Here is a 24,389-nt window from a genome sequence, read left to right on the forward strand (position 1 = left end):
GCACGTAACGCTCTATCATGTGTAGTGACATATTATTCAAAAAAACTCAGATTGCTTATCTTATAATAACAATTTCATTAGAAAAAATGCACGATTTCACGCTAAAACTTTGAAGCAATTCTTAAATTCGGATAAAAAATCGATATGTATTACACTTTAAACTTCAAAAAATGGTTCAAAATTTAGACTTAGTTTATCTTAACAATATAGCAGATTTTAAGCCGAACAAGTAGGAGTAATAGAAATAGCTCTTGAAAATAATTACAATTAGTAATATGTAAGTCAAAGTTCGAGTATTCTAATAAATAAACGTTCCGGATTTTCTTTACTACAAGAATCAATACTTAATATATAGAAGCAACAGTAAAAACTTATTAGAGATTCAAAAAGAAAGTTGACTAAAGAGAATCTTTTTATATAAGTAATTTTATTTTTTTGAAATACGAGATCGAATAAACATGTATTTTATTTTATTACTATAATAATACGTTTTTACATAGTAAGAAAGTTTAGAGACTGAAATGAAATTAAAAATTGAGAAAAAAATAAAGCTTTTCTATAAAAATTCATATTAATATATAGTATAATGATATTACAATTTATTGATCAAATAAAAAGAATATTTGTTGAATAATTTCTGTTCAAATTAAAAGTTCTTCAACTTACGGTAAATCTATCTGCCTTAAAAAGTATTACGATATTATGCAAAGTCAATTTTCTCCAAAAAAATATTTGAAGATGATACTTTAAGTATACCAAAAATACAAGAATTTTGAGAGAACTCAATGAATTTTTGTGAAGGTGGAGTTAAATTGAGAAGATTTTTGGTCAGAGAAAAACAAAAATTACTATCTGATAAAATGGTATTAAAATGAAAAAAGTTTAAACAAAGGAAATGAAGAATTTATATTATATTAGAATTTAAAGAGTAAATATAAAAGATTGAAAGAAAGAATAATAATAGGATTCTTGAATGCAACATTTGGAATGATGTTTCCAGTTGTAGATGTGTTAAGCAAAGAGAGATAATGATAGTTTCTTGAGTTTTGAGTTAAGCTTGTTGTAGATGAGAGAGAAATTTTGACGAGACTGAGGAACTTCATTTGGAATGATGTTTCCAGTTGTAGATGTGTTAAGCAAAGAGAGATAATGATAGTTTCTTGAGTTTTTGCAATTAACCATCCTCAATGACTATTGTTTTAATATAATTTTTAAATTTTTTAAAACTGACATTTTAGTTGTATATTTTTTCTAACAAAGGTACATTCACTAGGCGATAACAGTAAAATGGGATGAAAATATGATAAATAGCATCCCTATATAGTGCCAAACAATATTTATACGGGCCAAAAAAATTGGCTAGAGATTTGGCGAGTTATAAAACTTAGAAAATTGAGAGGGATTTTTATTTTTGAATTTTTTTTGGAAAGTTAAAATTGCGATTAAAAATCGATTTCCAGGAGAACTAAGCATCTCATCATATATTTAAATCGATAAAAATATTAAATAATAGTTGAATAGTATAACAACGTGAAATTATGGCTGAATCTACAGAAAAAATGAACATATTTGACATTTTTGAAAATTCATACGTTAGATGGTGACAGACTCATAAACTATACTTTAGCTAAGATTGATATATGGTTTCAACAACACATGGTTAAAATTGTAAAAATATTTTAGATTTCAAAAAGATATATATGGTAATATAATGGAACAAAGTCAACAAATAGCATGTTAAATATGTTATAATTAACTTTTTATTAGATCCAATAGTAGATATCGAATGGTTTCCAGCTTTATGGTTAAATATTTTCTTTTCGAGCTTCTCTTTAACTGTTGTATTAAGGTTGTAAATTTTTGATGCTAGAAACTATGGAATCTTCTTTGCTGCTGCATTTTTCTTGAGAGTTCTTGCAATTTCGAATAGATCTGCGCATTGTATGAAATTGAGGCTTTAAAATATCTTGAAAACAGAATAGGACTGCTTTTCCAAAGGAATGCTTACTTGTAAATCAGAGAGTTTCAAAATTGAGAGCAAGATTATCATCATAACTTTCGATTTTGCTGCGAAAAAGGAAGACAAGTAATTAACAAATCATTTACTGTTGTTCATCAAAAGAAGAAAACTTTGATAACAACTAATGATGATAAAATCAAGCTATCTTTTAATATTTTAAATTGATAAGACATTCAAAATATTTGAATGGTTTAAAATATTTTCTTTTAATTTCTATAAGATATTATCATGATTATATAATAAAATTTAAATTTTTATTCAAAAAGGCAATATTTCAAACTTTTAATTTCAAAAATCTTAATTCTGCAATAAGTGTATTTAATTGTAGCAAATTTAATGATCCTTCGTCATGCTTAGCAATTTGGAACTCATAAATTAATGATTTCTTCAAGTAAAATTCTGCATTATTTCAAAAGTCAATAATTCTCTAGTAACTTTTCTTCAAACCCTAACCATTATATTATATGTATAATGGAGAATAATTGCAAAGAAAGATAGCCGAATTTACTGGGTAGTTCTTGTGATGCGAAATAATTGCAAATTAACACATAGTTTTAACAGCATCAATCTCTTTTTGCTCTCATTTAAATGCATTCGCACACTTTAATTTTGAAATATAAGAGTTTTGGAAATTATCAAATTTATCTGCTCAAATACTATAGATCTTCATAAGTGTTAATAGAATCACCAGCCTTACATATAGTGTTTAATATAATGATGCACATCATACTGGGATTTATTCCTTATTCATCTAGTTATTATAAGATTTACAACCCCATGAAAATTTAAAATTTTGTCAAAAATAGTGAATGTACCTTTTTTCTAACACAACTATCAATAAATTGTAATATCATTATACTATATATTAATATGAATTTTTATAGAAAAGCTTTATTTTTTTCTCAATTTTTAATTTCATTTCAGTCTCTAAACTTTCTTACTATGTAAAAACGTATTATTATAGTAATAAAATAAAATACATGTTTATTCGATCTCGTATTTCAAAAAAATAAAATTACTTATATAAAAAGATTCTCTTTAGTCAACTTTCTTTTTGAATCTCTAATAAGTTTTTACTGTTGCTTCTATATATTAAGTATTGATTCTTGTAGTAAAGAAAATCCGGAACGTTTATTTATTAGAATACTCGAACTTTGACTTACATATTACTAATTGTAATTATTTTCAAGAGCTATTTCTATTACTCCTACTTGTTCGGCTTAAAATCTGCTATATTGTTAAGATAAACTAAGTCTAAATTTTGAACCATTTTTTGAAGTTTAAAGTGTAATACATATCGATTTTTTATCCGAATTTAAGAATTGCTTCAAAGTTTTAGCGTGAAATCGTGCATTTTTTCTAATGAAATTGTTATTATAAGATAAGCAATCTGAGTTTTTTTGAATAATATGTCACTACACATGATAGAGCGTTACGTGCTGAAAAGTTACGCTTCGTTCTGAAAGTGGTAATGAAGTTTTATTAGAATTCATCAAAAAAACGTATGAAAATAATCGTATGTCAAAATGTGAGCACTTCTCAAAATTTGCTCACATTTTGACTATTTTTGTGAGATCTTCCTCACAATTTTTTGACAAACGTACAAAAAAAGTGCCAAAATGTGAGCAAATGTGAGCAATTTTTATATCTCGTTTGTTTCCTTCAGGCTCTTCTAGCTGTTGTTGCTGAACTATTTCTTCCATGTCTGGTTGTATCTGAACTTCTTCCTGTGGAGTTTCTTGTACCTCATCTGCTGGCATTTCATATATTCCGAGACCGTTTTTAACAAGTTCCCTATCTAAGTCATCCGGACTCATAAACCTTTCTTCTTTCGTTCCGTCTCTATTTTTTACGCGTTTCATGAAGAGAGTTGAATTGTCATTTAGCTCTGACACCAAATATCTCGGAGTAAATTCGTTCATGTCATTTGGATGATATGCTATTAAATCATATCCCTTAGCGAGCTTGTATTTTCCAGGTTTGAAATTATATCCCATTTGGTGCTGAACCATAAAGCTAAATAGGTTCGGGTCAGTATTTCCTTCCTTGAACTTTCTAATAGCTTCTTTATATCTGTCACTAAAGTCAATAGTATCTGGGTAACCATAGTCTTCCTTAAGCATTTTTAAGAATTCTTGGTTTCCTTGTTCTCTACTTCTTTTATGTCCTTGCTCTGTTTGTGGTTGTTGCTGTGCAGTGTTTTGAACTGTTGGTTGTGGTGCAGTGTTTTGAACTGTTGGTTGTGGTGCTGGATTTTGAACTGTTGGTTGTGGTGCAGTGTTTTGAACTGTTGGTTGTGGTGCTGGATTTTGAACTGTTGGTTGTTGTGTTGGTTTTGGTGCATGCCTGTGTCTGTGTCCATGTGACGATGTAAATGTTTTAGGTAGTCCTGGTGCAGGTGCTTCTCTTGGAGGGTTTGGTGGTATATAGGTTCCACTAGCTAGTATATAAGTTCCACCAGCTGGTATATAAGTTCCACCAGCTGGCACATATGTTCCATCTGCAGCATAATGTCCTACCTGACTTTTCGTTTTTAAGAAAGCATTTACTAGGTCTGTTTTGGTCTGTTGTAACTCTTTTTCTTGACTTTCCACAACAGTTGCTCTAACGGCGTCATAGGCGCTTTGAACTGCCTGTCTCGTTGCTGCATCTGTTATTTTCGTCATATTTTGTGCTACTTCTCTTAACTCTTTGTCGAAACCTTCAGACTTCAGTTTCTTTCCAGATGAGAAGTCGTTCACTTGTTTCACCTTACTATGAAGAGCTTCAAAGGCGTTCTTAAAGTCAGCATTCATTAAAGCTTCATTTGAACTGTCTTCATCCGCTTGTATTTTTGTCCTTATTGACCCTATAAGTTGGGCTGCTTTAGCGTTGGCTTGGGCATCTAACCAGTCATTGTTAGCTTTTATATATTCTGCGCTTTTCATTGCCTTTTGCATGGCTGCGTCGTTATTTTTACTTTCTTGTGCTAAGTTTTCATACTGTACGGTTTGGTTTTGCAACTGTAAAAGTTTTTCTGCCTTTACATTTGCTTCAACTTCATTTTTATACTCATCGCTATCCATATATGTCTTCAGGGCTTTTTGTTTTATCTCTTCATCTTTCAGTACTTTATATTGAGAGTAGTATGGTTTTTCAAATTTATAACATCTTGTTCCATTTTTGCTACTTCTGCTGCTTTTTCTGACACTTTTTTCGCATATTCCTCTGTACTTAGTTCTTTCAGTTGTTCTTCTTTCTTCTTTTTCTCTACGTTTAACTCATTGAGTTTCTTTGTGTGTCTGTCATATTCTAGTTTCTTTTCGTTTTCACCTATTTGTTTCTGTATGTCTATGTTTGACTTTTTGACATCTGCTATTTGATTTTTGAGTGAACTCAAATTCATTTGACTTTGAGGGTTATATGCTGTTCCGTCTGCAGCTCCACCATAGCCTGCCATTTTCGCTAAAAGTGCCGCTCTTAAACCTCCACTCTGTGCACCAACAACTCGGTTTAAAAGCATAGGATTGCTTGACATTTGTTGCAACATAGTGGGGTCATTCATTATTTGTTGTTGCAACTGTTGTTGTGGTGTCAGTTTTACTATTGGATGTTTCAATGCTCTCTTCCTCTTACGTATATTCTTACGTAGCTTACGTGGCATTTTAAGTGAAGTTAAAAAGCGGTTTTTGACAGATGTTTATATGACACTTTTTGTTCAGCACAAAAAACTACTCGGTCAAAGTGTTGTCAGTTTTGTAAAATAACCGTCTTATCTCATTCTATAAGGGGGAAAAGGCTTCTCAAAGTATACTTCCTTGGAACGCCTGTAACTTTTCCTGTAGCGACGATAGACCCTTACTTGTCCGGACAAAGTTATACTAAACATCTTCAGGGCTAGAGGGCACGAAGTGCCTGGAAGCCCTCCAAAATATAACTTCAGGGCTAGAAGGGGCGCAGCCCCTGGAAGCCCCACTACCTTTTTTTTTTTTTTTTTATATTGCAATTGTCCTGTTGAAATTTACATTTTATAACCTGTAATGAATGTTAACAAAGAAATATGATATACAGTTATTTAGGATGAAGAGTTTAAGAACCTTTCATAGCAAAATTATAAAAATTCTGAGGAAAAATATCATGATAAATTCGACTTGAAAATATTGAAGAATATAAGAAACTAATTACGAGCTAAATATTTATTTTCAGGAAATTCAAATTTTGATAACCACTCACAATTTCAATATGAAAATATAACCATAAGAATATTGTTTAATATAAAAACAAAATATTTTTTCTGAGCTCATACAATTTTGACTCAAATTAACGTATTATGTTTTATAAATCCGCTACATATTATGTAATGAATCAATTCTGTCTCAAAATCATTATTCAATTATGATCAATTTTATCAAAAACTATTAAAAGTGGTTCTCAAACAATAAATAATTAAAATCACTAATTATTTTGGATAAATTATATAATATGGATGCTATACCGCCAATTATTTTTTATAGAAGTTTATTCAATTTAGCTCAGAAATCGGAAATTTGATCGATTATTAACAATCATTATACTTATTTAAAGTATACGAAATCACTTTTATTTTTTTTTCTGAACGATTTATCATTTTTTTGTAGTAGCACAATGGTTATTAAAAAGATTGGTAATTATATTATACAACAGAAAATCGGAGAAGGTGGCTTTGCTAAAGTCTACCTAGCAAAACATGTTAAACTTGGCGATCTTGTTGCCATCAAAAGAATCAATAAAGACTCCGAAAAAACAGAAAGACTAATACGCGAAATCAACATCATGCGAGAATTAGATCATCCATTTGCAGTTAAATTTTACGAATTATTAGAAGATGAAAATCGATATTATATCGTCATGGAGTATATAGAAGGACTTACATTACTCGATATAGCTAATAGAGGTATGATATCAGAATGGCGTTTGCGACACATGTTTGTTCAAATAACATGTTGCATTGCCTATTTGCATTCGGTTTTAAATGTTGCTCATCGTGACATTAAACTAGAGAATATCATTCTTGATAAATACGGAAATATTAGAATTATTGATTTTGGATTGAGTAATTCATACGAAGGAACTGGAGGTATCTTAAACACAGCTTGCGGATCTCCACAGTACGCGGCTCCAGAGATGTTTTTAGGGGAACCTTATACCGATGCCGCTGACATGTGGTCCCTTGGCTGCGTTCTTTATGCATTAGCGACAGGACAACTACCTTTCGATGAAACAAATCAGCGTGCTCTTGCAAATATGATTGTTTACCAACACCCAGAATATCCTGATGAAGTTCCTCCAAATCTGAAAAACTTAATACAAGCATTACTCTCAAAGTCACCAAGCAATAGACCTACTTGCAGCGATGTTTTTAAGTTTGACTGGGTTACAAAATATCCTTTTCATGAAATCTTCGACCCGCAATACTTCTTTACAGAGGGATTTGCAGTACGAGGACCAATAAATGAGGAACTGATAGAAGAACTTAAAGGTCTTGGTATTGACACAGATAAGGTTATTAACGAGATTTCTAACCATTTTTACTCTTCAGATTCGGCAGTATACAGGATAGCTCACCGAAGGCTTATTATAGAGAAAATGTCTTCGTTTACAGATAGAGCGTTTCCTTCATTGCCGAAAATTTCCCAGAAAACTGTTCCTCCTAAACCTCAACCTTATATTCCTGCAATACAGAGACCATCCGTTGTAAAGAAGAGGTATATGTTCAACGGAGCTCTGAGGTTTAAGAACACAGTAAAAATTTCCAACAAATTACAGAACACTGCGCGATCACCGGTCCCACTAATATATCACCAGTAATTTCTTTTCTTTGTTTGTTTGAATAAATTTATTTATAAAGATGAAAAATTATCATGAATTTTTGAAAAAACAAGGCTCAATTCTTATTTACATTACTAAGTATGTATGTACTACAATAGCTAAATCAGCTGAATTAGCTTCTTTAATATGATTGTTATTAGAAAGAACAATAGATTTTATACTTAAAGGGAAATGGTCAATGCAAATGATCTATCTAGAGGGAGTAAATATAAGAAAACATCATATAATTACATATTATCGATCAAAGATAAAATTTAATCAATTATTTAATAGGGTATAAACTATGATACTCTTAGGATAAACTTATGGAGAAACTGGTTAATCATGTTATCAAAATTTCGACATCAAAGTTGAGGCAAACCCAAATTTTAGCTAAAAGTGACAGGAAAAAAAAACGTTTAGTATTAAAAAAAAGACCGATGAGAGCTTCGTTCGAAATATAGAGGGAACTGAGAATGCGCAACCATTCTCAGGGAATATTGGATGCTATTCCCGTTCCCTCTGTATGGAAAATTGAGGTTTTCAAAGGGAGTTAAAATAATATCAAATTTATACTAATTTACTTCAAAATACAAAAGTATTTGACAGTTAAAATTAGTTACTTTAGCAAGCCTATCAATACCCTTTTACGATTATTGTTACTTTTTCGAAATAAAAGTAAAAACAAATTTATACTAATTTACTTCAAAATACAAAAGTATTTGACAGTTAAAATTAGTTACTTTAGCAAGCCTATCAATACCCTTTTACGATTATTGTTACTTTTTCGAAATAAAAGTAAAAACAAATTTATACTAATTTACTTCAAAATACAAAAGTATTTGACAGCTAAAATTAGTTACTTTAGCAAGCCTATCAATACCCTTTTACGATTATTGTTACTTTTTCGAAATAAAATAAATTTATTATCAAAAACCTTTTTTTTCTTAGTAAAAATAAACGAAATTTTTTAGCTTATGAACTTTTGATGGAAATATGCAAATTTAAAATAATAAAGAAAGCCGCGAGCGAAGCGATCGGCTTAGTTCGAAGATTTTGATTCAAATCTTTGCTGATCTGTAATTCGCGGAAGCCGCGAGCGAATCGAGCGGCTTAGGTCTAAGATTTTGATTCAAATCTTTGCTTATATTCCTTAAATTCTTTATGAAACTCGCAACAGTTCCATAAAAAATTTTAAATTCTAAACTGTCGAAATTACCGATCGGTAATCACACCCTTCACGGGTGTGTCACTTTTAGCTAAAATTACCCCTACTCGTATAAGAACAGTGTAATGTGACCGCATTAAAAAACGTACTTTTTTTTGTTTAGAAAAATATGAGTTCTGATTTTAGTGATGATGATGAGGATAATACTAATGAAGTAAATGAAGCCAATGAAGTGGAAAGTCCAGGGGAAAACAGCTTTGACGATGATTTTGAAGATAGTGAAGAAAATAAAGAAAATAACGAGAATAAAGAAACAAATGAAAAAGATAATAAATCAGAAGAAAACACAAGCAATGAAAATACAGATACAGATGACAATCCAATGTTAGGATTGCTTAAAAACTCAAATCAAAATTTCGATGACGCAAATCAAGAAAATCTTTTACAAAATAATCCCCTGGCTGCTCACAATGACAAAGAAGAAGATGATGATCATGGTCAGCAGCTTTCACTCGGCGCAAGATCTCCTTCTTTTTCCAACCTAAAAACAATGATTCCAAAAGGATCTACAAACCCCGTCGACCTTGGAGATGTCAAAGAGAAAGAGGAAGAAAAGGAGGATGATCACCAAGAAGGCCAAATTACTTTAAGTGTAAGACAACCATCATTTTCAAATCTTCATGCCGGCCAAATGATACTAAAAGGATCTACAAAAGCCTTACCAAATGTTGACGATATAATTGCTGAAGAAGCTGAAAATCCAAAATACGTCGAAGTTACTAACACAGAAGAAGGCGAAGATGAGTTTGCAGACGAACCAGTCAAAGACTCAGATGACGAAGACGAAGACAATCAAGCCATTACATTAAGTGTTCGACAGCCATCATTTTCAAATTTACATGGCCAATTAATTCCAAAGGGTTCGACACAAGCAATACCTCAAGTAAACAATGGAGATCCTATAATCGTTGAAGAACTTCCAAATAACAACGACCAGCCAATTATTTTGAACCAAGAAAATAAAATGGGAAGCGAAATCCTCAAATCACTTCACAAATTCAACCATGACAGATGGAAACAGCTCGGGTATAATCCAGAAGAATCATTAGTCAGAAGAAGATCGCAAATTGCGATTGATCCCGCAATTACATGGAAACTAGACTTCAGAAACAGTTCGTGCGCAAACTATTACCCAACGATTAACGAAGTAACGCTCAAAGACCCTAACACAAAGAGAAAAAGACCATTATCATCACGAAATTCAGATGACGAGCTCGAAGTTGAGATGCCAGACAACTCTTCGACAGTTGCTAATGCTCCAAGCGACTTCTTGGCCGAAGACGACCTCTACAACGAAAAATCAATTTCGACAGACGAAGAAAGCGAGTTGCCGCCACTTATTAACAGTGCAGGAGGCCGAAGAAACTCATCACAGATATTCGATATTCTTCCTCAGAGCTTAATCAACGAGAAAAAGTCAGATCAAAAGAAATCACAGAAATCAAACGTAACTCCGAAATCAAATCACAAAAAGAACCTCAAAGCACCACAGAAAACGTTCAAAAACAACGATAAATCAAACTCATCCGGCAGTTCTAAGAAAAATCGCCAAAGTCCATCACAAAAGATCGAAGGATTGGATGTTGACTTCCACCTCTACTTAGATGACATCAGAGTATCACAGGGATACGATTCCGAGCAAGGATCATCCAGAATTCCAGACAGATTGAAAGAGTTAATTGTCCATCCAAAGGAAAGTGTCACTTATTTAGCTCTTTGCGGCGTTTCTATCCTTGGCTACAAGGAATCTACAGTTTCCTCTGTCTACAAGGACCTGAAGAAATATCTAGACCAGTGCGTGCAGCTTGGATACATAGAGGAGTCGATGTATGTCGACGGAATAATGAAGAAGATCAAGGACGAGAAGAAGGAGCTGGAGAAGACACAGACAAATGACCAAGTAGAGCAGATCGATGAAAAGATAAACCAGTTGAATGAACAAATAGACAAAATGACGAAAGACCATCAAAGAAACCTTTGTTCTCTGGAAAGTGAGAAAGAAGTCGCTCTATCAGAAATTGACGTGAAAATGGATGATTCACTCGCACTTTTAGAAGAAGAATGGTCATCAGAAAAGATGCAGTCAAAATTTAACAAGCCATCACCAAAGTTGATAGAAATGAGACAGACAGCGCAGAGATTGATCGGTGCACATAGATTCGAGGAAGGAGCAGCACTGGCAGAGAGAATTGCAACACTTGAAGATCAGGAAAGTCAGGAAGCGGCAGAAAAGATGAACTCAGCATACCAAGTCGCTTGTGAAAGAGTCGTGAAGAAGTACAGCGCAGAAAAAGTCACTGTGGAGGGCTCGTTCAATGATAAGAAAGCAAGTATGGAAGGAATATACCAGAAACAACTTATTCCTTTGAATAATAAACTGAAAACACTTCAACACGAGAAAGAGCAAAAACAGATGGAAATTAAAAGAAACGAAAGAGAGGAGAGAGCGGCAAGCGTGGCAAGAAGGCCAGAAACAAGGCAGTCTACAACTAAAATGTCTGGAGAGCCAATAGCTATTAATAAGAGATTGAGTTTGCCACCTTTGAAACAAGTGATTCGTCCGATGACTCAATACAAATCTAGAAAATGATTATTTTTATATTGTTATTTGTATATATATTAAAACACTAATAATATGTTATTTTTACTTTTAAAAAACATCGCATCATTTTTTTTTTGAATTTGATAAATTAGAATTTTTCATATTTCATTATAATGAATATTTTTTCAAAGTTTTAAATTGAATTCAGTCACAATCTTTCTGTGAGAGCAACAATAACATCAGAAAATTTGCTTGCTATTAAATGGTTTAATTTAAACTGTCAAAAAGACAAATTAACAAACCCGTGAGATTGAGATGTGTTTGATTTCAATTTTTTCAAAGCGTGTTTTGAACCTATCGCATTATTAATCCTTAGTGTTATTAATTGTACTAAATGATTTAATTAGAACGTAAAATGTTGACTATATATTTCAATAGGCCAACGATAACTTTAAATCATTTCTCCTAATGGCAATTTCTGCTATCGAAGCTTGTAGATCAATCAGATGCTATGACCCAGAGTATGCTATCCCAAAGGAAGATATTGAAAAGATTCTCAAGGCCGCATCAAACGCTCCAAGTACATTGAACTGCCAAGACATTGATTTTGTTGTTATCACTAACAAGAAGGTCTTACAAGACATTAACGATCAAGTCTTCGACAATTTAAAGCCACAAGTCCAACAGAGATATATTGATAGACAGATCAGATACCATACAAGCCAGAAAATCATGTATGATTGCTCTGCTTGCATCCTCCTTGTCAAGAATGAGCGTGCAACAGGCATGGAACAAGTTAATGCAGGTATTGCTTTGATGGCCATCCTTACAGCTGCTACAGAACTTGGTCTTGCATCTGTTCCAATGGGTATTCTTGTTCGCCCAGAAGTCGAAAAGATTTGCAATTTACCACAAGGCTCTTTGGTTGTTGGCCTTGGTCTCGGAAAGGCCAGATCCACAGATGTTGATCCAAAGCCTAACTTAAGAAAGATTTCTTATATAGAATAAAAGCTTTTTTACACATCATCATTTTTTTTTATTCACTGATTTTTCTTGAAAGTTATAAATTTATATTGCGATCCATTATTGAATTATTTGACGAATATCTCCATTTAAAAAAAAAAAAAAAAAAAAAAAAAAAAAAAAAAAAAAAGGTAGTGGGGCTTCCAGGCACTTCGTGCCCTCTAGCCCCCAGTCACTTTTCGGTCACTTTTCAGGAAAAAACATTTTTATTATTAAATATAAAATGAATTTTACAAAACCACCGTTACCCTTCTTTGGAAATAAGAGTAAATGTAAAGATATTATATTGAGAGAACTTAAGAAACTACCGAATGGTCTAACATTTGTAGACTTGTTCGGTGGAAGTTTCTATATATCTCATTTGTGCCATACAATATTTCCTGACTCAAAGATTATATGCAATGACTTCGACAACTATATGAACCGTCTCAAACATATACCAGACACAAACAAAATATTGAAAGAGTTAAAAGAAAAGATACCTATAGGTAAGATGGAACGTATACCATTAGATAAGAAAAATACTGTCAGAGAGGTTTTGAAAAAGGCAGAGTATATTGACTGGGATAGTATATCTGCTAGACTGTTATATAGTGGTGCTATAAGAGTTCATGACATTGAAACACTTATGTCAAAAGTTTTATATCTTAACTATACAAATGTTTTCAAAGAGGACATAGATAAATATATTGAGGGTATAGAGTTTGTGAGATGTCATTGGACAGAGTTGTATGAAAAATATAAAGACAAGGAAAATGTTTTCTTTATAGTAGACCCGCCGTTCTTTAACACATACGATTTTCAATACCAAGCAGACTGGACTTTGAGAGACTCTTTAGAAACTTTAGACGTTTTACATAACCATCCATGCTTTTACTTTACATCCGATAAAAGTGGTTTGGAAAGTGTTATGAGATGGTTAGAGGACATACATGACTATGAGTTTATATATGACAAGATAGAATATGAGAGAGGTCCTATAAACTGGAGAAAGTGTCATAACAAAGAAATTTTATTAGTAAGTAAATGTGGTTTGAAATCGGACTACTTGTTTTAGGTTTTTTCCATTGTGTCATTTATTTCTTTGACGTGGCAGAAAAGTACAGAGAATATGAAGATGAACCAATGCCTGCAAATGTTCAGTATATGTACTCGTAAGAGATATTTTTATCTAATATTAAATGGACGCACAGAACTTAGCGAATGCACAGCAACCTGGACAACCAAACCCAGAGAATATTCCAAATGAAGTTAGAATACAAACTGCAATGGCAAACTATGGTCAAGTGCCAACAGATGTACAAATGCAAACTGCCATGTCAAATGACGCTGCGTTAGGTTTGCCACCATGGTATGCAAATATGAGATGGAAAGAGTTTTATACAAACCCTGAAGTGGGATATAAACAACTTTATGCAGATGACGCGAACACAGGAGTTGACCCAGAGTATGTTTTCTACCAGAGGAGAAATAGAATGTATGAGCTCCAGTTAAAGAATGCTATGGAACTCAGAAGGAAACGTAAGAGACTAGGTGGACATTAGATTTTTACATATAGTAAAATGGGTTTCTTCAGTAAGATAGGAAACTTCTTTCGAAATGTTGGAAGAGGTATATGGAATGGAATAAAAACCGTAGGAAGAGGAATTTGGAACGGAGTCAAAAATATTGGTAAAAGGGTAGGTCAGTTCGTTGGTATTATACCTAAAGACCCTGAACCAGAAGAGCAAGCTCCTGTTATACAACAGCCTGAACCTGCACCACAGTCTAGTTGGCAACCAAATCCAACACCTCAACCGTATTAAAAAATTATATTTTTACCGTTCGATAGTAGTTGTATATGAAACTAAGTTCTAAGTAAAACGCGTGGTATAATGGAATTATTCTTTTTCTTCCATCTGTAGTAAACCATACTTGAAAGTCTGAAATACTTCCACTTGGTGGTTCGTATAACTTTGTAGGTTTTTCGTAAAAGTCATTTGCCAAGCATAAGAAAGAGTTTTGGGCGCCAGAAAATGAAGCATGAACAATAATAGCAGCTGGGTCGAAAACATCTTTAAATAAATATGGTTCATCTCTTGCATATCGACTGTAAATATTTGCTAAAGGAAGTTCGACTTTCTGATTTAACATTCTTTGCAAATAATACCATGACATTGCAGTGAATTCTGTATATATTTGTTCGTCTTTCTTTGGATTGTCTTCGTAGATTTGAAATGACACTTGTGAATTTTGTTTGTCATATACAATTCTCACATAAAGTGTGCTCTCGGTATTTGCATATTCATCAGCATATTTTGCATAACATGAATTTATTTTATCTTCTATATTTTTTAACGCAGTCTGTAGAGAAGATGAAAGGTCAACTTGTATTAGCTCAATTTCTTCCCACATTTTTCGTTTCCCTTCAGATATATAATCTATATGAAACCTTACAATAAATGGAAAACTTTTATCTTCTACAGACACAAACTTCATTCTACGAAAGCCAATAGCTTTTGTGACAGATGGGTCTCTTAGCCATCTTAATGGGTAGTCAAAACGATAGCCTTCATGCTTTACGGTCTCTGTCTCAACTTTTGACCGACATTAGTAAAAAGTTCATCTAATGGTTTAGTTGTAGCAACTCTTGAATTTTCTTTTTCTATTGGAAGCATATTTTATCTAGAATAAAAATGTCAAATGAAACAGCGTCTATGAGAGAAATAAAACACAACCGACAACTCATTATACAAGCTCTAAATAAGAACACAACAAACTTTTCAAACTATTCTAAGATATCTGAGTCATTGAAAGAAGGAAACTTAAAACTGACATTAAACCCAATGACAGATGAGTTTCTGTTTCAAGACAATAAGAACCATACTGTCTGTATAAATCCAACAAAAGGAACTTTAAACGAGAAACCTATAGATGAACTTCTTTTGAAAGCAGATATTGACAACAAAGCTGACAAAGAGTATGTAGATGCAACAAGAGACTATATTCTCGCATGGACAGATAGAACATACCCACAAAAACATCATACACATAACATCTATGACGTAGATGAACTACCAGCAATGTTAGATGACAAAGCTGACAAAACATATGTTGACAATAAAATGTCAAGTGAAGTGACAAGAGCTGACAAAGAATATTCTAAAAAGACTCATACACATACCATATCTGATATTACAAACTTACAAGAAACCTTAAACAAGAAAAGTGACGTTGGACATACACACGATTTCTTCGCAACTGTTGGTATAGAAAATATTGAAGGAACGGTTGAAGGAGCTGGTGGGGATGTATTAGATTGGAAACCTCCTAACTTTCCACAAGGTTTAACATCGGAAGAAGACATAACAACGATGAGAAACATTAGATGTAAAGATGTTTATGTCATGGAGGATGAAAATAAAGTTAAATTCACTGCTCAAGATTTATATGACAAGAAAGCAGACAAAACAGAGCTTCAAACATTAAAGACAGAAATACTTCAAACATTATATCCTATAGGCTCTATTTATACGTCAATGAACTCTACCAGACCAGAAGTAGTACTTGGTTTTGGAACTTGGACTCAAATAGTCGACAGGTTTTTGTATTGTGCAAACTCTTCAAAGGAAACAGGTGGAAGTAAAACGATTTCAGGTGCAAATTTACCTGCGCACAGTCACTACGTAAGTTTAACTACATCTCGAGAAGGTGAGCATAGGCATAAATATTGGGATTGGACAGGAATGACAAAAGGTAAAGGATATGATGTTAAAAACGACGTTCAGTTTGCTATAAATTGTTACTTGGATAACACTGAGGTAGGAGGAAACCATACACATTTCGTTTCAGGATATACACAAACAACGGGACAAAGTAAAGACTACATGCCACCTTACATGACAGTTTACGCATGGTATAGAAATGCTTAGTCGTCATTTTCAACTTCTTTAGCATATTCGTCAGGAGTTGTCTTATATTTGTTAGGAACTGTCTTTGAAAGTATACCACCTTGAACCTTAACAAGTTTGAAACGAGGTCTGACAATAGTAGTTTTATCTTCTGCTTGCAGTGTGTACATTTTGCCATGTTTGCCTAAAACTTCATAATATTCTCTTGTATACTTTCTTCTATTTTTACGAACACGAATGCGAGTACCTGTCGAGTTCCCATTGTTGTCATAGTCAATAGTATTTTCATATGGGTCGCGTTTAGGTATTTCTATTTTTACTTTGTCACCTTTCTGAAGTTTGAAGCCTGGCATTCTTTCTTGTTTGTCTCTTTTGACTAAACTATTAAATATATAGTCTTTCTCTAAGTCAGGGTTGTTTTTCATTTCTTCAGGGGAGTGGTTTCCCAAACCTTTTTGTTTACGGCTATTGTAAATATTTAAAACTTGTCTCATCTTTGCCATGGAGAAGTGTCTATATTTGTCGTCATATGACATTTCATCTACCTCGCCGCCTTGTGGTTGGTTTAAGTCTCTTAAGATTTTTATACAACTGTCAATGACACCAAGAGCAGAATGGTTTTGGTCGACAATGAAATATTGGTTTACATTTTTTGAACGCAGATAGTTTTTAATATCGTCTGATTTGAAAGAACTTTCACAGTCAGATGTCAGTTTTGTTGGATGGTATTTGTCAACGAATATTGTCAAAGCAGTTTTCACATCTAAAATATTTTTGGACTGTAATGGTATGGCTTCACAGTATCTTGTGTTTTGACCAACAAATATTAGCCAGTATGGAGGTCCATCTTCTCTATACCTCGGAATGTTTTCCAAGATATCCATAAACCAAGCATTTGGTGTTGAACTAAAGATTTTTATCATGAGTGCTTTCTTTGTCGCTTTAGAAACATAGGGGTCCTTGTTTGGATTCGTCATTTTTATCCTATAAGAAATGGGTTTATTTGGCGCATTAGCAGGAGTTGCATCCAGATTTTTGCCCGCAGTGGGAACAATAGCCAGAGGTGTATTTGGAGTTGGAAGGAAGATTTTGAGTACATTAGGTATACTTAAAGAGAAAGCACAACCTATTATACAAACTGTACAGAAAGGTTGGGATGTAGCACGAGATGCAGCAAATCTTATTCCAAATCCTGAAACAAGAGGAAAAGTTCAAGGATGGATGGACAATGTAGGAAGACAAGCAGGAAACTACTATAACAAAGCAAATGACTACTATAACCAAGCAGGGCACTACATGGACCAAGGTGAAAGATTCTTTAACAGAGGATATAACCATGCACAACAATGGGTAAACAATAACCAACCTCAACCGCCTCAAACGTGGGGAATGTAAAGTTTTTTACTGAGATGAAATGAACAATACAGCATTGAGACAAATGGGTTCAAGATGGATTTGTCGACTTCCAGCAGTTACACAACGTGTTTGTCAAGTTCTTCCTATACCTCAGGAAGTTTTAGACCGACTTAAAAAACAACAACAACCAGTTGAAAACAAACCAAACTAAAATTTTTTACTGAGATGAAATGACCGAAGAAGTTGAAACGGTAGATTTGACACCACAAACAAAAAGTTCAGAACCATTGTCAAAACCTGTCAAAGAACTTACAGATGAAGAGAAAAATTCAATAATAGAAAGTGCCAGGTCTGGAAATACAAACCCTAACTATAAAGTCACTTTTCATAGAAATGGAACGGCTAGTATCTCAAAAAAGAAACAGACTCTCACAAATAAAATATTGAAGTCTGAAGGAGCTTTCGAGACAACAGATGGAAAAGTTTACTTCACTGACCAACAGTTCATTATAGAACATCTCATTGACTTAGAGTCGAAATATTCTAAACTTTACAACAAACACAAAAAGTTGAAAGGAAAACAAAAACAAATGGAATATGATATTTACGAAGATGTTGACGACACAACCATACCTGCAAGTGAGGTAAAGTCAGAGGAACCGAAAAGTGACGAAAAACCGATAGAAGAAGAAAAACCAAAAACTGAAGATAAACCAAAACCAAAGTTTAGTTTCCAAACTAAACCAACTCAACCTTCATTAGCTGGTATGGGTTGGCGTCAAAGACTTCTGGTAGCAGGAGGTTATGTAAAGTAAAAGAAAAAAATATTTTTAAAAACAGTATATTTTTTTATTTTTATTTGAACTGTACGCTGAGTTTGTTGGAAAAGACCGTTGGGAAACTTGTTTGTTAGACGATGAAATATGAAATGGCATACCATTTAAAACAACATATTTTAAAAAAATATTTTTTTATTTTATTTGAAATGTACGCTGAGTTTGTTGGAACAGACCGTTGGGAAACTTGTTTGTTAGATGAGAAATATGAAATTCACTGTTGTGAGTCATTTGAAGTCAGAAACAAAAAGACAAAAAGAGTTTTAAGCGGATGGGAGGGAAATGACGGATATGCTCTTATGAAGATGAGTGGAAAAAACTATTTTAAACATGTTGTCATTGCAACTCATTTTATACCGAACCCTAACAATTTACCTTTTGTAGACCATATAAACCGTATAAGAAGCGACAATAGACTTGAAAACTTACGTTGGGTCACTTGTTCTGAAAACAATAAGAACAGAGGCAAATTTGGAGATATTGTATTCGAATTTGTCGACGAACTAGAAGATGAAGCAATTGAAATTACAGACTATGGCAAGCATACGTTTGAGTTTTACTACTATAGCGAAGAACAAGACTCTTTCTACTTTTATACCGGCGTAAACTATAGGAAATTACAAGTATGTTTTACTAAGGCAGGCTATGCTTATGTAAACACTAGAGATACAGATGGAAAAAACGTTCAAATACTTCTTAACAAATTCAAGAAGCTATATGGCATACTATTTTAAAACAATATATTTTTACATATATTAAATGCTTCAGGTTGAAAAACAAAGAACAAAAGTAGCAGATACAAAACCGTTAGACTATATCTTTACAAATGCTGGTAGGACTATTTCAGATGAAGAAATTTCATCCCGAGTATACAGGTTTGACTATCCAATTCGTTGGCTTCAAAGTCCTTCAGATGCAAAGGCAATAGGATTTAGAAGAGTTTTGTTTTCAAATAGAACGAACGCTTTTATGTTCGCAGTATATTTTCATGGGCAGTATAGAGGTTCTGATGGTCTAATAGACAAATTTGATGAAATGAGAATCTTTACAATTCGTTCAGACGAAAGTCTTGAAAAAACTCTAAATGACTTTCAAACTCAAATAAACAAATACTACTGGGAATTTCAAGAAAAATACGACTCTTTACTAAATGGAACATACTATCTGAAACTAGAATATGACAAGATGAACTCCACCGTTTCATTTCAAAAGATTGAAATTAACCCTCCAAGAGATACAGAGTTTTTATTTTGGAAAGTAGACAAACGTTCTTGGGACAATTTCTTCGGTTACTAAACCAGAACGAACCATTACCACCAGATGGTCCATTTAAATTTATACTTCCACCAACAGATTTGACAGTTTATAGAAACGTGTTTGACCCTCAAAATGTTATGTGTCATGCAAGTTTCAGTTCAAGCAACAACAGTTTTCTATGTATTGGTAAGGACTTTTATGACTTTGCTTCTAAATTCTACGAACCACCTAGTAACAGTTTCTCTGACTTTCAAGTTTGGTTCACAACAAACGGTGTGCAGCATATTATTCCATTGTACTATGACTTTTATCTCGAATTGTCTTTCATATATAACTACGGAAAAGTGCTGAAAAAGTACTGAAAAATATATTTTAGGGTAGATGGTTAGATCTAACCTGTTTTCTAACCTTATTTCTACCCTCTTGAATTTTCATGAATTTCCTTAAGACAGAAAAAAAGTGAGTTAAAATGAGATGTTTACTGAACTGGTTGGATGTCGCCTTCTGAGGTTATGTAGAACGGCTGACCCGAGAAGTGGAACAGTGCTCTGAGAATTTGGTTCATTCTTGGGAAAGGGTTCTCTCTGTTTGGAAGTTGTATCCTCATCTAATGGCTCGATGTTGTCCATTGTTTCAAGACAAGTCTTTTACTTTTTCAAGACAAATCTTTTATTGTTTCAAGACAAGTCTTTTACTTTTTCAAGACAAGTCTTTTATTGTTTCAAGACAAGTCTTTTACTTTTTCAAGACAAGTCTTTTACTTTTTCAAGACAAGTCTTTTACTTTTTCAAGACAAGTCTTTTACTTTTTCAAGACAAGTCTTTTACTTTTTCAAGACAAGACCCGTTATTTTTCAAGAAATTTTTGGTGTAAAGTTCTCAAATTTGAGAACAGTGGTCTTGATTGAAGACGATACCCGTACTTTTTCAAGACAAGTCTTTCACTTTTTCAAGACAAGTCTTTTACTTTTTCAAGACAAGTCTTTTACTTTTTCAAGACAAGTCTTTTACTTTTTCAAGACAAGTCTTTTACTTTTTCAAGACAAGTCTTTTACTTTTTCAAGACAAGTCTTTTACTTTTTCAAGACAAGTCTTTTACTTTTTCAAGACAAGTCTTTTACTTTTTCAAGACAATGTCCGACGTACCACCAAAAAATATATTTTAGGGTAGATGGTTAGATCTAACCTCATTTCTACCCCGTTTTCTACCCTCGTAGAAAACACACAAAACTCTTGAATTTTGTTGCTGAATTCAATAAAAATATATTTTAGGGTAGATGGTTAGATCTAACCTCATTTCTACCCCGTTTTCTCACCCGTTGAATTTTGTATAAAAACCAACCGTCTGTATTCTGGCGGTTGGTATATTCTTCACAAAATGCTTGTTTTGAGGTCGAGCCACTTTTGGCTCCACCGTATTCTTTCAACCAAAACTCTTGAATTCAATAAAAATATATTTTAGGGTAGAAGGTTAGATCTAACCTGTTTTCTACCCTCATTTCTACCCTCGTGAATTTTCATGAATTTCCTTAAGATAAAAAAAAATAAAGTTAGTTTTATTTAAAAAATATTTTTTATTTTTATTGTAAGAACATGTTAGCAACTACAGCACCAAACTCGTTAGTTATGAATCCAACATCTATGTTAGTAGAGATGAAAAGCTTCATTCCTTCTTCATATACTTTCGAAACAGAAATCCAGAAGATAAAGCAAGAACTTTTAACAAGTAATTTAGACTGTAGTGCGAAAGATGAAACAAATGAACAGTATCTTTATGAAATGCAGGACATTATTGACCATTTGCCTAAACTACCTGAAATCCAACAACAAAAACTCACTATTCCTGAATTCGACGAAATTGAAGTCAAAGCAACTGACTCAGTAGAAATAAAGAAGTTCATACGAAAGGTAAATTATGAATTCCTTGGTTTTCATTGCAACCATAAGGTTATGGACAAAGATTGCGACATGTTATATAAGAACATCTCTGACATATATAAATCTGGGGAGTTTAAGACATACGACAACTTTGTTTCGTTAGTTGCTGAATGTGTATGGCAGATAAGAGATAAAGATAGAAGAGGTAAGGTATGGAATGAACAGATAAGACCCGCTATGTTTGAGATGAAGAGAGCAATTGACGCTTTAGTTGTTTTAGCAGGTAAGGTTTCAGAATATAACGCAAAAATGAACCCGCAATGTTCAAAATGTAAAGCAGCAATGAGGAGATATAACTACTCCGTCAAAGAGATAGAAAGAATGAGAAACGACTATGCAGATTTAAAGAAAGAAGCAGAGAAACCAGCAGAAAATAAAATGGACATGTTAGCATTTCTGAACAAAAACTATCCAACAGCAGAAGATTTCCTTCTATCTGATGTCAAGAAGAAATATAAAGAAACTTTCGGCATAGTTAAAACATTCGATATCCTCAGCGAAGAAATAGAAGCCACAAAACTGTTTAGAGTCTCACGAATTCATAACGTTTACCATGTAAAACGCTTATAAAATAACTGGGGTAGAAAAGAGGTTAGAAAAGAGGTTAGATCTAACCTTCTACCCTAAACATTATTTTTGCTGAATTCTGTATGAAATTTCATGAGTTTTGTGTGTTTTAGACCATGTTAGAAAAGAGGTTAGAAAAGAGGTTAGAAATGAGGTTAGATCTAACCTTCTACCCTAAAATATATTTTTATTGAATTCCGTATGAAATTTCATGAGTTTTGTGTGTTTTCTAACATGTTAGAAAAGAGGTTAGAAAACATGTTAAATCTAACATTCTAACATAAAATATATTTTTGTCTGATTTACGCTCATTACGAAGAAGAAGTCTTGACAAAACATTTACGAAGAAGTCTTGACAAAACATGTACGATGAAATCATGACAAAACATTTACGAAGAAATCATGAAAATTCATGAGGTTAGAAAACATGTTAGAAAACATGTTAGATCTAACATTCTACCCTAAAATATATTTTTACTGAATTCAGCAACAAAAATCATGAATTTCCTTAAGATAGAAAAAATAAAGTTAGTTTTTTTAAAAAAATATTTTTTTATTTTGTATGTAAGAACAGAAATGACAAACACTGAGTTTGAAACAGTTAAAAAGATAGACAATAACACTAAATTGGTTAGAATTGGTGATTTAAACGTAAGATACTCAAAGAAATACAACAAATATTCTTTGTCAGACATTTTATCTCCATCTGGAAAGAGACCGAAGGACTGGGTTAGAATTGCTTCTACTCAGAAAATTTTGACAAGAAATCCTGAGCTTATAATATCGGTAAGATTCTATGGAACTACAGCATATCTCATCGACAAAAGTCTTATACCAATAGTTTTGTTATGGTTAGACCCAGTTGTTGGATATAACTTCATAACATATGGTTCGTTCGACTCAGAACGTTGCAGTGAAGGCTTACTTTACATCGTTCAGAAACCGAAGGACTTCAATACAAAGAGATATAAGATAGGAAGAACAATAATATAACTCAAAGATATGACAGTATAGTCAATAGAGTTAAGGTTGTGTTTGTTAACGATATGAGAGCTGCTGAAACAGAACTACTTGAAAAGTTTGAGAAAATGTATGGTGCTCCCACGAAAGGTAAAGAAACGTTTTGAAGTAGATGAGATAGGTAAAGCTATAAAATTATTTGACGAAGTTGCTGAAAAATACATGTAAAGCGTTTATTTTTTACGCTTGACTTCAGATGGCTCAGGTAGTTCCTAACTAGCTCATTTATCTCTATAAGGTAGATTGCCTCATCTGCTGGGTCTATGTCGGTCATTGTTTCAAGACAAGTCTTTTACTTTTTCAAGACAAGTCTTTTACTTTTTCAAGACAAGTCTTTTACTTTTTCAAGACAAGTCTTTTACTTTTTCAAGACAAGTCTTTTACTTTTTCAAGACAAGTCTTTTACTTTTTCAAGACAAGTCTTTGACTTTTTCAAGACAAGTCTTTGACTTTTTCAAGACAAGTCTTTGACTTTTTCAAGACAAGTCTTTTACTTTTTCAAGACAAGTCTTTTACTTTTTCAAGACAAGTCTTTGACTTTTTCAAGACAAGTCTTTTACTTTTTCAAGACAAGTCTTTTACTTTTTCAAGACAAGTCTTTTACTTTTTCAAGACAAGTCTTTTACTTTTTCAAGACAAGTCTTTTACTTTTTCAAGACAAGTCTTTGACTTTTTCAAGACAAGTCTTTGACTTTTTCAAGAAATTTTTTGGTGTCAAGTTCTCAAATTTGAGAACAGTGGTCTTGATTTCAGACGATACCCGTACTTTTTCAAGACAAGTCTTTTACTTTTTCAAGACAAGTCTTTTACTTTTTCAAGACAAGTCTTTTACTTTTTCAAGACAAGTCTTTTACTTTTTCAAGACAAGTCTTTTACTTTTTCAAGAC

General features: G+C 32.9%; 10 protein-coding genes and 2 pseudogenes across 12 annotated transcripts, besides 3 other annotated features; 9 read left to right on the forward strand and 3 right to left on the reverse strand.

Annotated features, from left to right (window-relative positions):
- Positions 1-3,671: part of a mobile genetic element that runs on past the window's edge.
- Positions 3,672-3,913: 242 nt separating this feature from the next.
- Positions 3,914-4,959, reverse strand: TVAGG3_0762530 (protein of unknown function, DUF4106 family; the record flags this gene model as incomplete). The annotated part of the gene is made up of 1 exon (XM_051245688.1): positions 3,914-4,959. A coding segment is annotated over one exon (1,046 nt), but the record flags the coding sequence as incomplete, so codon positions are not given.
- A 274-nt stretch (positions 4,960-5,233) lies between these two features.
- Positions 5,234-6,093, reverse strand: TVAGG3_0762540 (protein of unknown function, DUF4106 family; the record flags this gene model as incomplete). The annotated part of the gene is made up of 1 exon (XM_051245689.1): positions 5,234-5,663. A coding segment is annotated over one exon (430 nt), but the record flags the coding sequence as incomplete, so codon positions are not given.
- A 550-nt stretch (positions 6,094-6,643) lies between these two features.
- On the forward strand, positions 6,644-7,894 carry TVAGG3_0762550 (protein serine/threonine kinase protein; the record flags this gene model as incomplete). The annotated part of the gene is made up of 1 exon (XM_001298546.2): positions 6,644-7,846. The coding sequence occupies one exon, from the start codon at positions 6,644-6,646 to the stop codon at positions 7,844-7,846; it is 1,203 nt and encodes a 400-aa protein (XP_001298547.1).
- A 327-nt stretch (positions 7,895-8,221) lies between these two features.
- Positions 8,222-9,123: a mobile genetic element.
- Positions 9,124-9,155: 32 nt separating this feature from the next.
- TVAGG3_0762570 (uncharacterized protein) lies at positions 9,156-11,700 on the forward strand (the record flags this gene model as incomplete). Its single annotated transcript, XM_001298547.1, has 1 exon — positions 9,184-11,664. One exon carries the CDS (start codon positions 9,184-9,186, stop codon positions 11,662-11,664), a length of 2,481 nt encoding a protein of 826 aa, XP_001298548.1.
- A 384-nt stretch (positions 11,701-12,084) lies between these two features.
- On the forward strand, positions 12,085-12,624 carry TVAGG3_0762580 (nitroreductase family protein; the record flags this gene model as incomplete). Its single annotated transcript, XM_001298548.2, has 1 exon — positions 12,085-12,624. The coding sequence occupies one exon, from the start codon at positions 12,085-12,087 to the stop codon at positions 12,622-12,624; it is 540 nt and encodes a 179-aa protein (XP_001298549.2).
- A 1,577-nt stretch (positions 12,625-14,201) lies between these two features.
- On the forward strand, positions 14,202-14,444 carry TVAGG3_0762590 (serine threonine-protein phosphatase family; the record flags this gene model as incomplete). The annotated part of the gene is made up of 1 exon (XM_051245690.1): positions 14,202-14,444. The coding sequence occupies one exon, from the start codon at positions 14,202-14,204 to the stop codon at positions 14,442-14,444; it is 243 nt and encodes an 80-aa protein (XP_051092277.1).
- Positions 14,445-14,448: 4 nt separating this feature from the next.
- On the reverse strand, positions 14,449-15,296 carry TVAGG3_0762600 (annotated as a pseudogene). The gene has a single exon. A coding segment is annotated over exon 1 (848 nt).
- Positions 15,297-15,434: 138 nt separating this feature from the next.
- Positions 15,435-24,389: part of a mobile genetic element that runs on past the window's edge.
- Positions 17,523-17,924, forward strand: TVAGG3_0762620 (uncharacterized protein; the record flags this gene model as incomplete). Its single annotated transcript, XM_051245691.1, has 1 exon — positions 17,523-17,924. The coding sequence occupies one exon, from the start codon at positions 17,523-17,525 to the stop codon at positions 17,922-17,924; it is 402 nt and encodes a 133-aa protein (XP_051092278.1).
- Positions 18,476-18,700, forward strand: TVAGG3_0762630 (phage tail repeat-like family; the record flags this gene model as incomplete). Its single annotated transcript, XM_051245692.1, has 1 exon — positions 18,476-18,700. One exon carries the CDS (start codon positions 18,476-18,478, stop codon positions 18,698-18,700), a length of 225 nt encoding a protein of 74 aa, XP_051092279.1.
- TVAGG3_0762640 (His-Me finger endonucleases family) lies at positions 18,871-19,455 on the forward strand (the record flags this gene model as incomplete). Its single annotated transcript, XM_051245693.1, has 1 exon — positions 18,871-19,455. One exon carries the CDS (start codon positions 18,871-18,873, stop codon positions 19,453-19,455), a length of 585 nt encoding a protein of 194 aa, XP_051092280.1.
- On the forward strand, positions 19,691-20,340 carry TVAGG3_0762650 (annotated as a pseudogene). Its single transcript has one exon. A coding segment is annotated over exon 1 (650 nt).
- TVAGG3_0762660 (organellar and viral DNA polymerase type B) lies at positions 21,571-22,485 on the forward strand (the record flags this gene model as incomplete). The annotated part of the gene is made up of 1 exon (XM_051245694.1): positions 21,571-22,485. The coding sequence occupies one exon, from the start codon at positions 21,571-21,573 to the stop codon at positions 22,483-22,485; it is 915 nt and encodes a 304-aa protein (XP_051092281.1).

Source organism: Trichomonas vaginalis, chromosome III (genome assembly GCF_026262505.1).
Source record: "Trichomonas vaginalis G3 chromosome III, whole genome shotgun sequence".
Classification (NCBI taxonomy): domain Eukaryota; phylum Parabasalia; order Trichomonadida; family Trichomonadidae; genus Trichomonas; species Trichomonas vaginalis.